Source organism: Oryzias latipes, chromosome 6, assembly GCF_053564925.1.
Source record: "Oryzias latipes strain Hd-rR chromosome 6, Olatipes_Hd-rR_3.1".
Classification (NCBI taxonomy): domain Eukaryota; kingdom Metazoa; phylum Chordata; class Actinopteri; order Beloniformes; family Adrianichthyidae; genus Oryzias; species Oryzias latipes.
Window position 1 is genome coordinate 2,004,245 of NC_136242.1, and position 16,992 is coordinate 2,021,236.

Sequence of the window (16,992 nt, forward strand, 5' to 3'; positions counted from 1 at the left end):
TCTTGCCAGAAAGATTTAGTACTTTGTGGTAAAACCCTTATTTATCAGCACAGAGGTCTCTTGTGGTTGAAGAGCAGGTTTCTGCACATATCAGGAGGAATTCTACTCCACTCTTCTTTACAAATGACTTCTGAATCTTTCTGATTTGGTGGCTGTTGCCTAGCAACTCTGAGCTTCAGCTCTCTCTATAGCTTTTCTATAGGAATGAGATCCAGAGCCTGGCTGGGCCGCTCCATGACGTTGATATGCTTCTTCTTCAGCCGTTCCTTTGTGTTTTTGGTGGTATATTTTGGGTCATTATGTAGGAAGATCCATCAATGGCCCATTTGAAGCCTCCTGGTGGAGGGAAGGAGGTTCTCACTCCTTCCAGGATTTGGTGGTACATGGCTCCTCCCATCCACACAGTGAAGTGTCCCTGTGCAGAAAAAGACCCCCAAACCATAATGTTTCCACCTTCATGCTTGAACAGTTGGGGTGGTTATTTTTTTTGGGGTCAATGGCAGCATTTTCCTCCAAACATGACCCGTTGAGTTGATGCCAAAGAGCTCCATGTTGGTCTCATCTGACCTCCTCACCTTCTCCCAATCCCTCTCTAAATCATGAAGGCGTTCTTGTAAAACTTCAGGCAGTCTGCACGTGTGCCTTCTTAAGCACAGCTACTTAGCGAGCTCTGCAAGATGTTAAACCATTGAAGCGTAAAGTCTTACCAATGGTTTTCTTGGTGACTGTGGTTCCAGCTGCTGTGAGATCCTCAACTAACTCCTGCCGGGTTGTTTTAGGCCCATTACTTTCTATTCTAACTGTTCTCGTGATCATGGAAACTCCACCAGGTGAGATCTTGTTTGGAGTCCCAGACCTACAGGTAGATTGATGGTCATGTTTCAGCAACAGTTGTCATCTTAACTCCTAGCTTCTTGCTGATGGTTTTGTAGTCCATTCTGTTCTTGTGGAGTTCTACAATCTTCTCCCTTAAATCCACTGAAAGCTCTGAAGTCTTTCCACGTTGGTGGGTTTGGAGTCTGCCTGATAATCTGATTCTGTGGACAGGTGTCTTTCTACAGGTGATTGGTTCAAATGATTGTCTTCAATTCAGATGACAGGTTGATTTGGATAGTCTAACTGGTCTTTGTGAACCAAAACTCTTAATGGTTACTTGGGGATCAGGCACACGCTCCTTCCCCGCAGCAGAAAGGCTGACTTTCATTCAAAAAAAAGGTAATTGTATGTCTACTCGGGAGTCACGTGACCTGATGACAGCTCAGTGCAATGACAGGAGCTGAAACCTGAAAACCTGTTCTTATGCACCAGAAGGTTTACCGGTCCATGCTGAAGGGCAACCTGAGAGCAGCCCGGCTGCAGCTGCAGCTCTGCAGGCTGTCCTGATCCACTGGCTCCTTCGGCCGTAGAGGAGCTGGGCAGAGGGGAGGAGCACAGAGGAGGTGCTCGGGATACATTCTGAAACACAAATGCAAATCAGAAAACAATGGTAGTCCAGTCAGCCAGGCTTCGGTCTCTGTCAAGCACAACATGTGTGGCCATTGTGTGAAACCCAACAGCAGAGATCCTGTTGACCACTGCTGCTCCATCTGCTGCTGCAGAGGCTGACAGAACCTTGGTGACCTTCCCGATGAAGCTGGATTGAAGCAGAAACACAAGAGACAGCGTCTCTCTGTACCTGAAGTAGTGGTTGAGGTCTAGCGCCACAGCTGTGTTAGAGTGGCTCACAGCCACAGCTGTACTGAGGTCAGAAGACACCTGGAGAAGGCAGAAGGATGAGGGGAGGACGGAAGAGTCCCCCTCTGCTGCCACAAAGCTCAGGTATGCGGGTAAGTCGATGCTGGCGAGCAGGCTCCCATCAGCAATGCTGTGCACAGCTGGACAGAGGGTTGAGGAAAACAGCTGTGTCTCCTGCACGCACCGAGGCTGCAGACATGGAGTGCAGGAGCTGTTGATGTGTTTGGTAACCAGCTTAGCTTCCTTGTTTCAGAGGTTGTTTGTTCATGGAATTCAGGGAATTTCCTTCATTTTCTCAGTAAAGGATACAGATAAGTCCAGAGGGCCAGAGGGAGAACAGGGTGTCTGCACAGACGCAGTGGTGAGAAGCTGCAAGGGGCTCGCGGTCTGTCGGCTGGATCCTGCAGGAGGTCAGAGGCTTCAGTTGATCATCTGCTAAGTGCATCTGCAGCAGCCAGGTCCCGTTCAGCAGCACACAGCAGAGAGCTGCTTTGAAAGACAAAACCTGGAGCGACTGCAGGTCAGACATGCCTGAAGAAAGAAAAGCCATCAGTCAGGCATGCATTTCAGAGGCCCCCCCAGAGCAAAGGTATGTACGTCAGAGCATCATGGCACCCACCCAGACTCTGTTCTCCAACATCACGCAGCAAGCCTTCAGCAGGACACTCAGACACGCAGAGCAGAGAAATGGAAGCAGCCGGCTTTGCTTCCACCTCCAGCAGCTTCAGGTTCCACTGAGACCCAACAGCCAGCAGCCTGGGTCTGGAAGAGCCGTGGTTGACTTCATCCCACCAGAAGCTACAGGCAGAGGAGCGGGGTTCTTTTGGTCAGTTGTGGGATGCAGTTACTCTAGTCAGAAACTCTGACCAACAGCAGAGGTACAGAGACACCGCAGCACTTTATTCAACTCGTGTTTAGCTCAAAGGGAGGAGAGAAGAGTTTTGTGGGTGAGGTAAAAGAAGGCGTGAAGATAGGTGGAGCAGAGGAGGAAGATGCTGAGGATGGTGACAGAGACTGATGATTGCATGTGGTGCCTCCTGGAGGGAGCAGCAGACAGGAAAATTTGTATCAGCTGATGAACCATGATCACCTGATTATGAACTATTTAAAAGCATTCATTTGTGCTTTTCCATGAGACTATATCCACCTCTCATGGCATGGTGGAAGAATGGCAGTCTTTGTTACAACATGGTTTGAATTTGTTGGTGCTTTGATTAAGGCCCGTAGCTCCCTGAAGGTCCACCGCAGCACCTTAGTCAGGTCAGGGTCTGGACTTTGGTTGGATCATTGCAGCTCATTGCTGTGCGAGTTTTAAAAAAGACCCAGCTTAAGCTTCATGCATCCAATGAAAGTTAAAGTCCCATTTTGCAGCCAGGAAGCATTTGCTGGTTTATCTTCCCCAATCCAACCCCTTAATTCTGAGTGTCCAGCAGGGAGGCACTGGGTCCCTTCTTAGAGTCTTTGGTACAGCTCGACCGTGGATTTGAATTTACAAACTTCCAATCTCAGGCTGGACACTCTACCATAAGGCCACTGAGTTAGTTTGAATAACCAACTAGAGGCTTCATGAAGGGTGCCTTCACGTGAGCTTTGTTAACATGTGACTGTGTCCCCTCCCACCCCAAAAAACATAACTGTCAAGGTTTCCATCAACACCCCAGGGGTGGGTCTCTACTGCTGGGTACTTGGCAGACACCCGGAAAAGCAGACATGGGGCACAAAGCCCTTTGTGTTATGTTATAAACGTAAAGTACTGCATAAAGAAAGATTGATTTGATTTCCCCAGTCCACAGCAGACTGTCTGAACCAAGTCTTCTCTGTTCAATTTCTGTGTATGGATGCGGCTGACAACCCCTCATCACACGCCTACAGGTGGTGGCCAAGAGTCACCACAGATTTTGGGTTTTTTATCCTCACTACAGAGTAAGGTTGTGTATCTTTCCCTCTCACATGATTCGATACGTGGTCCACAAATTGATACATAAAAGATTTAACTGGCTTTGTGGCGATACAATACAGTCCCATTCTTTCACCTAAATGGATACATTCTAGATATTTAATCTCCATTTGTTATTTAAAACTATTAATGAATATGTCTTTTAACAGAAAAAATCCTTTTTTATTTTTATTTGAAGCAACAAAAACAAAATGTCTGGCATAACATCTTTAGGCATTAGAACCAGACATTTTGGTTCTTTTAGACTGTTTTTCTTTTATTTGTGTTTAAATTAAATTTGTCATATTAACTTATTCAGTTATTGTTTAAAGGTTTTCATGTGTTTAGTGAGCACAACACATATCCCTCACCGCGGTTCGCCTTCAGCCAATAACTGATCGGACCCGGTACGGGCAAGCTTGTGATTGGACATCGCTTTGTTTGCATCATATGTATATGAAAAGGCACAGACAGTGGAGACACAACAAGAAGAGAAGCTTTCCTTTATCCTGTTAGTATAGTGACTACCCTCACCAATCAGGAGTGAGCCAGCTGGAGGGCCACAACCTTCCCCCTTGAAAGGGGGCTTAGGAGAAACTGGTAAACATAGGGTGATTGCCATTTTGTAGAGCTGTCCGAATCTACAAGTCAATCAAATATTTTGAATGGTGGCAGGCCCCTCTATTTTGATGGCACAGGCACTGGTCAGTATATAACTTAAATAACTGGCACTATAAAAAAAATAACATTAAAAATAAAAAAGGATTACCAATGTAAAAAAAAAAGTATCAGAGCAAGAATGTTTATTCTGACTGAGTGACTGAGTAACAGCTGTTTATTGAAGTGTACAGGATTTTGGCTTCTTGGAGCCAGCAGGTTCTTCCCGTCCTGTTCTCATATACAGTCAATGCTGGAACTGGCGGACATCGCAAACATGCATGGACTTAAAAGAGCACACATGATCCTTGCTAAGCCCTCACAGAAACGCTCTCTCAGAACATCAGGAGCCTGCAAGACACCTTCTACCTGCGGATGATCAGACTCCAAAAGACTTGGCCTGGTGCAACAAAGTCCATGCATGAAGGTGTTTTTAAAAAGTGAAATCCAACCTATGCAGTATTTATTTAGTATCTGTTCAAATGTTGTAACCTTTTTTGTTTTAATTTTACAAGCGTTTTGAAAGGCTAGATTTTTTCACGTGTAGATGTAGGTCAAAGAAACTCACAAACACAGAGATCTGAAGGCAAAATGTGTGAGAGAAGCTGCTTTACAGATTCTATGACGGCCAGATGTGCTACAGACCGGAAGTGTCACACAGCTGACTCTGAGCGTCATCTCTACTCACTCCACAAAGCAGCCTTCCGCCGCGACGGGGGGCGCGTCCTTGTTCGATGGGTCCCACACAGCCAGGCGGCCCCCTACACGCAGACACCCCAGCAGGGACCCCCCAGCACATAGCTCAGCCTTCTGGATGTCTGCTACCCCCCCGCGGAAGGGGGTTTCCGGGTAAACGGCCACCTCCATGGAGCGGCTGCTCGGCGGCTGAGCAGCCTCCAGCGTCACCGCCCGACCCCCGAACCCAGAGCTCATGGACGGCGGCGATCAGCCCACATCTGAAAGCAAAGGCAGAGATCTGCGTGAACGAAGGAGGTCCGAGAGCTGCTTCCTCCTGCAAACAGCTGCTCGGTCACGCGGGCACGTGTCAGCTGACTCTCTCGGACCAATGGAAGAGGGACGAGAAATAATCGAAAGACGAGCTAGTCGATCGTTTGGAAACATAGTGAGAAATGTTGGTAAATGAATTGTTTCAAGCAAGTAAAACTAAAGACGATAGAATGGGAAAATATTAAGTATGTATACATACACACATGCGTAAATAATTCAATTATAATTACTCCTAATCATAAATAGACATATTAGCTTTTATGCATCCGGTACATCACACATTTGATCCATTAAATGTTTACTTAATTTTTTTAATGGAGTTTATAAAGCAGTTTAATCAATTGATAGAAAACGAGTCAGAGAAACCAGACTTAGATATGAAATTTTAATTTTTGATTTAGTCATTTTAGATACCATTATCCGGTTTTTAACTTATGGTCAGTTTTTTATAATTTACAAGAGCAGATCATTAAAAAACACAAGCATTACAAAATTTGTATTGTAAAATATTACAAATCCCACAACGGGTAATCATTAAGAATCATTCATACTAATCACACATTTGTTGTGATGTAATATTTTTTGTGATTTGTGCTCATGTTCTTAAAGCAGCTCCTCACTCTTCTAATGTAACTCTAGTGTAACTATGTCTATGGCCATTGCAGTACATGTTCGGCAATGCGAACTGAAAATTTGACATGATTATGTTTAGTTTAAATGAGATAACAACAAAACTGCTTCAGTTTTTCTTTTTTAGCTCACAGCAGTGTCGTTGATCGATTGCTTTTCCCGAATAGAGCCAGCAAACGTTAGTGCTGACAAACGCAGCAAGCACCAAACGTAGATCTGCAAAACACCAGCCCGTGTGACAAAGAAAATCTTTCCTCCATGTTCATTGTTGCAGATCTGGTGAAAGTCTAAGCCCCGCCCTCCGTCTTTCACTTCCTCCTCAGTCTGTCGTCGCTTCGGTCGGGTTCGTTTATTATGGCGCTTTTAGGAGTATGGAGTCGGTGTTGCGCCTCGCATTGCTGAGCGTCTCTCAGGTTTTACAGCTTGTTGAAAAAAGGGGTGCGGATAAAAGGACAAAAATGGAGGAAAAGGCGTTAGAAGTTTACGGTAAGCGCACTCGGTCCGATCTTAGCTACGTCACTTGTCAGGAGCTGAGATCACGTGTTACCAAACATTTCAAACTTATTGGATGGACCAGGGAGGTATTCCAGAAAGCAGGTTATGCTAGCTCCCACGGTAAATTTGAGTCTAAGGAAGTTGATAACCTCAGCTTTCGGTTCCAGAAATGGAGGTATGTTTCAGGATATGTCAAGTTGCCATAGTAGCTCATGCTCTGAACATAACATGGTCTTGAGCAGGTTTAGTTGAAGTTTAGTTTGTTTTCAGAGAGGTGAAGCAGCATGGTGTGTCCATTTAAAGATGATTTAGTGGATGAAGAAGCTCAGATAATACTTTAGTTTTTCCACCATGAGAGGGTGATAAGACCACATATGGATTTTGGAAAAATATACTTTTTTACTTTTATCCAACTTAATTATTTGCTTCAGTTAAGATAAATAATTTTTTTTGTTAAGTCAACTTAAAAAATAACACATAGTTTTCAGACATTTATTTTACTTTCATTCAAATTAATTCAATTAAGTAAGTGTAACTTTGGTGGTGCTGTTAGATCTGTACTGCAAGGGATTGTGGGATACCATCCCCTTTGCCTGTCTGGACGGATTTGGGTTTACAGTGATCCCTCGCTATAACGCGGTTTATTTTTCACGGTTTTGCCACTTTACGGATTTGCATCGTGCATTGTGTTCTGCATTCTCATTGGCTAAAAAGTCACTCCGCTTCTTCTCTACATGTGCGTCAATGATGTTGCAGTTTAATATGTGCATGTACGTAAAACAGCTTGTCAAATTTACATTACGTACGTGAAAATTCTCTTGATGGTGGCATGTCAGTGTGTAAGGATCTTTTTGCAAAGAAGAAATAAGAGCGACATCAACAGCCTATCACTATCTTCTTTTCCTGAACAAACACAGCTGCACCGCGGGCTTCAGAAGAAGAAAACACTGCAGAGCGGAGTCAGGATGCAGCTGCTCACTCTGAAGAGCAGTGAAATACACCTGAGTCACTATTTGTCCCACTGTACTTTGTATTTTTTTCATAGTCATTTTACATTTTCTCCCGTTTAATCCAAAACTCGGGTCGCGGTGGGCGGGGCTAATCTCCGCGACTTGAAGCCTTCTGTTCACATTGATGATTAAAATTATTATTTGACAGTACAGAAGTTATTTGTTGAAAAAAATGTTTCTAAAGTATGCTTGAGCCTGTAAAATGGTTTGTTCTTTCTTTTCAATGTATAATAGAGTATTTAATTAGATAATTATTGTAAAAAAATAGAGGTTTCTACTTCACGGATTTTGTCTATCACGGTTCTTTTTGGAACGTAACCCCCGCGAAAAACAAGGGTTTACTGTAAGTGTGGGTTTTTGACCAAATGTGTTTAGTTATTTAGCTGTTTTACTGTGATTTGCCGAGTTATTTTGTCCTACTATGCTTACGTCTCTGCACCATGAGTGAGAGCGAAGGAGAGGATGGTGAGTTTATATAGCACCCCTACCAATTATTATTGTAATGGCATTGACGGTAAATTCTTTAATGAATTTATGCACTCCGTGATTTTTTTTCGTCCTTTTTATTGTTATAAAAATGAGCATATCTGCCGGCTCAAAGTTAGACATATGAGAGTTCAAGAAATATAAATAATTAAGATGGAAAAATATTAATTGAATTGGAGTAATATGACATTTAGTTAAATAAATATGTAAATTTGAGTTGTAGAAACAATTATTGAGTTTTATAGACGTAAAAAATTAGGTAGAATAAATTTGACTCAATTATTTGTTACCAATAGAAGTAATTCATTTAAGTTGGCAAAATTGGATAATATATATATATATATGCGTCACATGGAAAATGGAAACAAGATCAGAAACTCGTGCGTTTACTTTTTCTGTTCTTCTACTACAAGCAGAAACTCTTTCTTTTGATGATGCAGCCGTATTACTTTTTTGATGGACGTATAATCTTCATTTGCCATCATTAAAATCTCAGAATCCGTCTCACTGAGGGGTAGCGCTTTCTTTTTTTTTCACCACGCATTTCCATGGTGACTCCAGAAATCGGCGATCTATTGAGAATGTCTTTATATATATATATATATATATATATATATATATATATATATATATATATATATATATATATATACCGGTGTATATATACAAACTTACATACATATTTTATAGGTAGATCTTTAAGACATTGTCGATTCAAAAGTAGCTCACAGGCCAAAAAAGTGTGAGCACCCCTGCACTAAGCTTTAAGCTGAATGTCAAAGAATCAAAGGCAACTCCAAATACCTGAATCTCAGACTCAAATGCAGTATAATGCAGGGGTTGACATAGCCCAGAAATTTGCACTGGCCAGTAGTTTTTGAAACTTACTGGCCCTGCCTGAAAGTTACTGGCCCTGCCTGAAAGTTACTGGCCCGACACCGCGCATAGCGGGACCCGCCGCTTCGCAGGTGCTTGCAACTTTAGGGGGGTCCGGGGGCATGCCCCCCCGGAAACTTTTAATATGGTGCAATTTGGTGCATTCTGGTGACATCACTTATTTCTACACTTTTCAATGACTGAAAATAGACCATATCAAACTTAAATCTGCTCTAGTCTGTTTCAGATGTTTTGAAGAGAGCACTGCAGTGTAGTAGGTAACACTAGTTCAGAAGTTTTCATGGTGCTTTTAACGGCAAATATCGCAATAAATCATAAACCTTAAATTTGTTAAAACAATCTAATGGCAGCTTGAACCATTTAACGAATCAAATAAATCCCTTAATGCATTTGACCAATCGGATGGACGCCTTCACATTGTTGACCAATCAGATGGAGCCCTGTTATGTTAGATGTTTGTAACCTATGTCAACGTGGGTCATTTGGAGTATAATTTTTAAACTGGGAATGGTTATTTGGTTATTTTGCTGTTTGTTTATATACCGCAAATTATATCGTTATCGCAATTTTAATCTCTGATATCGCATATCGCGAGTTTTCCTCATATTGTGCAGGTCTAACTGAGATCATTCAGCGAACTAGAAATACTTACTGCTTACAGTGTTGTAAAGAAAAACAAAATTAAGTAGTTTAACATTCTACTGCATTTGAGTCTGAGATTCAGGTATTTGGAGTTGCCTTTGATTCTTTGACATTCAGCTTAAAGCTTAGTGGATACAGTTTCATCTTCAATGCATTCATTAAATATCTTGCTGTCCATACTACTAATTATACCCACTACTCCATCCAACATATTCCTATCTATTCCTGCCATGTCTTCCACATCTCTGACATGCTTCAGTGTCTCTTCAGTGACGGTGTCGGATTTATAATCAAATGTAATAATAACCCACTGGCTTGTTCCTTCGTTGTTGCTGTTTAACATTGTTTTGTATTGAATTGTTACATTCAATAAAGTTTGAAAAAAAAAAGTAGTGAGCGCGTGCCGCGTGGTGCTCGGCAGTGAAAGCCGCGCGCGCGCAGGCGGGAGAGAAGGAGAAGTGATCAAAGGTTTCCCATAGAAACCCTTGAAGTCTGAACACAGGACTAGCAGAAAAACTAAATTATGAAGACGAGTTAAATCTACACCTTTTCGCAAAATTTACTTTATTGAAAAAGGTGAAGAATATATAAACCGTTAGATATTTTAGTGGCCCGAGCGGACAAGTGAAAAGTAAAGTCTTGTGGTCCGCACTGCTCGAAAAACAGGACCGGGCCAGCGGACAAATGGCTATGTCGAGCCCTGTAATGTCAAAGTACTTAATTTTGTTTTTCTTTACAACACTGTTAGCAGTAAGTATTTCTAGTCTAAAGCTAAATGATCTCAGTAATTTAATTTTTCAATTATTTAATTCAATTTAATTAAGTAACTAAAGTAACTAAAAAGTAATTGTAACTTTGCAACTTTAAACAAGTAACTCTGCAAATTTGAACAACATAACGGTAATTAAGGATCTAAAAAGTAAAAAACTAAATAAAACTTCTTAACTATTGATTACGAACAAATGTGAAATAGCAGTGATTAGAAGCAGCATGAAAACTTCTTAACTAGTGTTGCCTACTACACTGAAGTGCTCTCTTCAAAAAATCTGAAACAGACTAGAGCAGATATAAGTATGATATGGTCTATTTTCAGTAATTGAAAAGTGTATAAATAAGTAATAGATGTCACCAGAATGCATCAAATTGCACCATATTAAAATTTTCCGGGGGGGAATGCCCTAAAGTTAAGGCGTCCGTCGCTTTGGGTGCCGCCTGCGGCGGCGGGTCGCGCTGTGTGCGGTGTCGGGCCAGTAACTTTCTGGCAGGGCCAGTAAATTTCAAAAACCACTGGCCCAAATTTCTGAGCTATGTCAACCCCAGCCTTCTCCTTGAAAGCGACTTCAGTCCGATCTGATCCTCAAAGGCGCTTTTTCCTGCCGTTCAACAGATGTGATCCGATCGATCCGGGACCCAGAGAAACCCAACACGCTGGAGGAACTGGAGGTGGTGACGGAGAAATGTGTGGAGGTCCAGGATCTGGGAGAGGACGAGTACCTGATCATCATCAAGTTTTCCCCCACCGTCCCTCACTGCTCCCTTGCTACTCTCATTGGTGAGTAACTGATGGAGACACGAGGACAGGACCCAGAGCCACAAGAACAGAGGACCTGACCAGGAGCTGAACCGGAGTTATTAAATCTTTAGAAAGAAAAACATGACCTGTTGGTAATGAATATCCTATTTCCTGTTCTGTGAAAAAACTAACTCATCTGAAATGTTTAGCAATAGCAAAAAACTTTAACAGGTCTGCTTTTCTTGGTCAGGTGTTCTTTCCATTGCTGAGTAAAGTTTAACTTAATGTGTGTTCAGAGAATAAGTCATGTTTTTTGCAGTTTGGCCAGGGGTGCGACTTATACTGTGGAGTGACTTATTTTCTGATTAAAAAAAAAACTAATATATTTGTCATTTTCCCACTAAGAACAACTAGAGGGCTCAGTAAAGGGGTTTATTGGTAATTCCTACTGACAGCAACACAGAAGAAGCTCTGCTCAGTCCAGTCATCCATTCAGGCTTTCTTCAGTGGCTGTCGTGGTGCAAAGTTAGAGCGGTCGACCTCTGATTGGAAGATTGGATTGCTGGCACAACACTGAACTCCCCATTGCTCCTGGTGGTTATAGGTAGTGCCATCAGTATATGAATGGGACTGTGACTGTAAATCACTATGGACCTTCTAAGAAGGTACTAAAGCGCTATACAAGTATACACCATTTACCTTTTTTTCTTGACTATTAAACATACTACATAGCATATAATACATAGGTGTAAGGCCCTGAATCCCGGAAAAGACATTTAGATTAGGTTTGGTCGTTGTAGCTACAAAGTCATTCTGCTTCTAAATGGACGTGGGTCAGGGTGTTGGGTCTGCCGCCGTGAACAGGCTGGTTCTGGTCAGTGATTGTGATCACTGGAGCCAAGCAGCTGCAGTTGTAAACAGCCTGTACCACAAACAGATAAGGACTATGCTCAGGAATGCAGACTCACAGCAGGGGTGATTCATTAGAAATCATTGTATATAATCAGAGCGGTCCTAATGAGCACAAAAATACATTGTTGGATTGAACTAATAACACTTTCAAAAAGTTCCAGCTGCTATACTGAACATACATGTTTGTCACACATTTTTATTGTAAGGAAAACCATATTCTTAACTAATTATAAGATCATTATAAAAATGATATTATTTAGCATGTCAAATCATCGTGTGAGGCTGAAAGCTCTGTTGGAAAAGACACTTTCGAGGCTTCAGTTAGTTTCTATAACATACATTTAATATTGGGTTTTTGTTGATCTGTTGTTATGGTTAATCCCTAAATCTGAGCTTCCCTGATGATGACATTCTCGTGTCTGTGTGACAAATTCAGACTTGTCCTAGTTAGAACAGGTCAATTTTTTTTCTTATGTTTCCAGCTTAAACTCTGCCTATACAGCTTCGGCTAAGTTGGGCCTCTTTCTTGGAATAAGCTCCAGTGTCGGTTGTCTTCTGAACCTTGCTATGTTTGCAGGTTTGTGCCTACAAGTGAAGCTGCAGCGCTGTTTGCCTTTCAAACACAAGGTGAGCCTTCCTGTTGTCCAGCTGCACGCTGCCCCACACATGCATCTTCCTTCCTGCATTCACTGCGCATGCTTACAGAAAAACAGATGCAAACTTAACCACTTCAAGTGGAGCTCATCACTTTGTAATGGATGTGCTGTTTAGATGAACACAGTTCTTCATTGTTTGGCTCAATCTGTGAAAGGCTGAGTCTTAAACCACTTTCCACCCAAAGTCATGATCTGTATTTAGTTTTCGTGTGTGAATGGAAGAGAGTCCACTTTTGCACAGGTTATTTGGTGGCAAAAAGCATCAGTCTTGACAGCACGCTTAGCCAGCACAGGCTGTTCATTCCGTTGTACTATCCAGAAATATGCCAGGGTTTTAGAAGTAAACTCTGCCTACAGAGACCTGTCTGTGGGATTCTCTGTTAGGTTCTCCTGGTCAGATCCTGAAACCAAAGTAGGCACAGCAGTAAATGGGTTACGTATCCAGTCATGTGAGCCGTCAAGTCTCCTGGAGGTGACTACGTTACTGCGCCGCCAGCCCCAGATGTGTGTTAGTTAGTCTGAGGCGACATGCTCTCTCTAGGTTCAAGGCTCTGCATTCAACTCTTCACTCATCCCTTTCCACAGGATCATCACTGGCCGTGCTAGTTGCTGCCTATAGACTCATCAGTGCTAGCAAACCGATTTGATAAATACGTTTTTTAACCTATGAGGTCATGGTAAGAATGTCTTCAGCTGAGAGCTGACTGGTTGTCGAAGCTGGAGTTGGATGTTTTTTTTTTAATATCCAATTGTCCAATTCAGCATTGCTCTGAGAAAACTTAGTCACGTGCCAATCAAACATTTTAAACCGAATTACAATTTCTGATTGTTTCTCTTTCTCCTCTGATATACCCCCATGGCTTTTTGTGTACCCCAAGATTGCACTTACTGTAGTTTAAGAACTGCTGCTCCAGAGGTCACCACGTTAGCTTCAACACCTGAACATAAGTATATTTGGAAAATAGGAACTCCTGGTTCTGGTTCTAAAAGCAGTGAGTAGGCAGATAAGGGAAGTTAGTGTCTCATAGGGCTGCACGATATGAGGAAAACTTGCGATATGGGATATTAGTGATCAATATTGCGATAACGATAAATTTGCGGTAAATAAACAAATAGAAAAATAAACAAAAACATCATTCCCATTTCATTGCAACAGTTTAAAAATTATACTCCAAATGACCCTCATCGACATGGGGGACAAACGTCAGGGTGGCTAACCCTGGTCCTCAAGAGCCTCAACCCTGTTTTCCAATTCTCCCTAGACCAGAGGTGGGCACTGAGGGCCGCATTCCTGCATGTTTTCCAGCATACCCTGCTCTGGCATGTTCTAATTGGCTGGACACACCTGAACCAGGTAATAAGCCATGAGTAGGGAAAGGCTATCTTGAAATCATGCAGACACACCGGTCCTCGAGGCCTGGAATTGCCCACCCCTGCCCTAGACTGCTCGATAATGATAACCAAAATCAGGTGTGTTCAGTCAATCAGGATGTGAAATCACTTGAGTCAGCCAATCAACAGCAAGCTGGTTAAGGAGAGCTGGAAAACAGGCAGGGTTGAGGCTCTTCAGGACCAGGGTTAACATAATAGGCCTCCATCTGATTGGTCAACAATGGGAAGGCGTCCATCTGATTGGTCAAAGCATAAAGGGATTTATTTGATTCGTTAAATGCTTCAAGCTGCTAGAAGATTGTTTTAACACATTTTGGGTTTGCGATTTGTTGCGATATTCGCCATCTTTTGCGATATGCATATTGCAGAGCTGGATATTGCGATAACGATAAATTTGCGGTATATTGTGCAGGCCTAGTGTCTCATCTCTCTATCATCAGTACCAGTTTGTCTCTAGACCTTCACCTCTTTTCCTTCAGCGTAAACTGAAATTTTCTGTTGTCTGTCTTTTGTTTCAAGCTGGAAATTTACCTTTCAGAAGGAACCCATTCTACAGAGGAAGACAGTAAGTTTCTCTGCTGTCATGAAACTTCCCTCCATCAGGACACATGCATGTCTGTCTCATGTTCCCTGTTTTGATTTGTCACGAGCTTGGATGCTTTCATGCAACTTTTTGTCATTTCTATATTTTTCTGTGACCAGTAAACAAACAAATCAATGATAAGGAGCGAGTGGCCGCCGCTATGGAGAACCCCAACCTTCGAGAGATCGTGGAGCAGTGCGTGACGGAACCAGACGACTGAGCCTCAGTGTGTGTTTGTGCGTGATTGAATTGTCCATTTGAGCAAAGGACAGGATCAGGTTGGACCTTTTTGACCCAGAAGGAAAACAACTGTCCCTTTTTCCTTTTTTTTTTCTCATGCCGCAAGAGGGAAAATGATGAAAATGTTTTTGCGGAGAGAAACTTAAACTGATGCTTGAGAAGTTCTGATTTTCTTAAAAATGATTTGTACTTTTAGATGTTTTAAATGAATTAAAGCTGTTGCGTGTCAGTCTTTGTCTGAGGGGGTGGGGGGGCTAAAGGACATTTAAAAACAAAAGTAACTAAAGGCACATTCTATTCCCAGGGTCTTTTCCCAAAAAGCTAACTCAATAGAAATCCTGACCAAATTCAAGATGAGCTGTTTCACAAACTGGAAAAAGTCTGAGTTTGGTTTTGACTCCTCCCACTTGAGAGTCACACTTTCATCCCCACATAAAAACTGACGTGAGGCTGAGAGTGAATCATTTTTAGAGTTTCTAACAAACACTTTGCTATTCTTTTGTAAAAATAAGCCGTTGGTTTAGGAACAGAAAATGAATGCAGTTCTATGTTAGAAAAAAGTGATCTGCACTTATTGTTACTCTTCAATCTTATTGTCATATGCTCCGCACACTACAGATGCTGTTGGACACACTGAATGTTAATTACAAATCTGGGAGCCAAAATCTTTAAATGTGCAAACTTGACCACATCATTAGTTCATTATGGTATGCACATATTGATTTTTCTGTTCATCTTTGTGTCTTTTTTAGGGGAAGTTTTCCTCTAAGGGAAAAATGTCACATTTTGTTTATTGTACACACAAAATATTTGGAATAAAGTTTATGGCAATAGATTAATTGATTACAAATCCACCTCTGATTATTAGTTTCATTGTCTGTAGTAATATGGTATATACAGTGCTCAGCACTGTATATACCATATTACAATACAGTGTATTTTAGAATGAATGCTTGGATAGAAGTTCAAAATTCAACAAATGATCAAACAACTACCGCCCTGCCCCCCCATGTTTAACTGTGGATCCATACTGAAAATAGGGTTTAAAACTCTGGCAAGGTCCTATCTCATCACACATCGTGCAGTAGCTTTTGAGACTGTCAGACAGTCTCTACTGATGCCTGCATCTTCACTGTCTGTGACATGACAAGAATCAAAACCATTCCAAGGTTTTTGGGTTGGCCACAGGGACAAACATAGTTTTACAAAAACAGGCTTTAAATTGTAAGATGGCTACGTTTTAGTTTCTTTTTCTACGAGCTTTCTTAGCTCAGGTGACTTAATTATCTGCCTGCCATGAACAAAACGTAGATATTTGCTATTGTTTTGGTGGAAAATCCCACAAAATAAGATTTTGTGGACTAATCTTTATTTTGATACCATTTCTAGCAAAATATATAAACCCTTTTATACCGACGGCAATCATCAACTCTTCCTCCATTTGATTTTGGACTCCAGCCGCTAATAAGATCAACACGAAAATACCAAAGCGTAGTTCCTGATCTAGTGACCCAATGCAAAACTTCAGATATTTGAACTCTGGAAACAATGTGCTGTGCAGCCAAGTTTCTGTCACAGAGTGCAAATAGCTGAACTTTGGTGAAGCTTTGCATTGGGTCACCTGATGGAAGAGGAGATGATTGCAGTTTGTGGTTCTCCTGAACTTAATGATATTGTAATTGTATGGAGACCATACTGAAAAGGGTCTTGTTTTGTCTGCAGCTCCTCCCTCGCCCATGCTATGATTCTCTGATGCTATGTCAATGAGCTGTTTTGTGTGCGTCACAAGTATGTGACCACAAACTGGTTTAATGTCTGAAAATATTTTCACAGACCAGACTTTAAGATGTGGCAGATTAATACAACAAACTTAATTAATTGGACAGTCATTAAAAAAAAGATCATTTTAAATATAATAAAAGTCATGAATCAACTGTGAATGCAACTTTATCAGCAGCATCTCACAACAGAGCCAGTTTGTTTGTTTGGCTGAAAAAAGCTCTCCAGCTATTTAAAGACTGGTCAATGTTGAAAATAGAATTGAAAAAATATATAGAAGGAAGTTATGCGGTCGCTCTATCGGTCCGTCGTGGTGAAGAGAGAGCTGAGCCTAAAAGCAAAGTTCTCTATTTACCGGTCGATCTTTGTTCCAGTACTCACCAATGGTCATGAGCTCTGGGTCTTGACTGAAAGAACGAGGT

General features: G+C 41.7%; 2 protein-coding genes across 4 annotated transcripts in view; one reads left to right on the top strand and one right to left on the bottom strand.

Moving 5' to 3' along the window:
• spg11 (SPG11 vesicle trafficking associated, spatacsin) overlaps positions 1-6,134 on the bottom strand; it is a 44,498-nt gene extending 38,364 nt beyond the window's left edge. For both annotated transcript variants that reach the window (XM_023955433.2, XM_023955432.2), the window contains exons 1-5: positions 5,016-6,134; positions 2,354-2,532; positions 2,044-2,265; positions 1,676-1,874; positions 1,318-1,455 (exon numbers count right to left, since the gene is read on the bottom strand). In XM_023955433.2, coding sequence (XP_023811201.1) covers positions 1,318-1,455; positions 1,676-1,874; positions 2,044-2,265; positions 2,354-2,532; positions 5,016-5,260 — 983 coding nt within the window. In that variant the 5' untranslated portion in view covers positions 5,261-6,134. The remainder of the gene's footprint in view (positions 1-1,317; positions 1,456-1,675; positions 1,875-2,043; positions 2,266-2,353; positions 2,533-5,015) is intronic.
• Positions 6,135-6,287: 153 nt separating this feature from the next.
• ciao2a (cytosolic iron-sulfur assembly component 2A) lies at positions 6,288-15,020 on the top strand. Of its 2 annotated transcripts, none has more exons than XM_023955435.2 (5): positions 6,288-6,451; positions 10,883-11,047; positions 12,498-12,547; positions 14,488-14,533; positions 14,671-15,020. In XM_023955435.2, exons 1-5 carry the CDS (start codon positions 6,337-6,339, stop codon positions 14,769-14,771), a joined length of 477 nt encoding a protein of 158 aa, XP_023811203.1. In that variant the 5' UTR covers positions 6,288-6,336; the 3' UTR covers positions 14,772-15,020. The 2 variants fall into 2 exon arrangements, with proteins under 2 accessions (XP_023811203.1, XP_078804334.1); XM_078948208.1 differs by lacking the exon at positions 6,288-6,451 and adding an exon at positions 6,511-6,635.
• Positions 15,021-16,992: the final 1,972 nt, after the last annotated feature.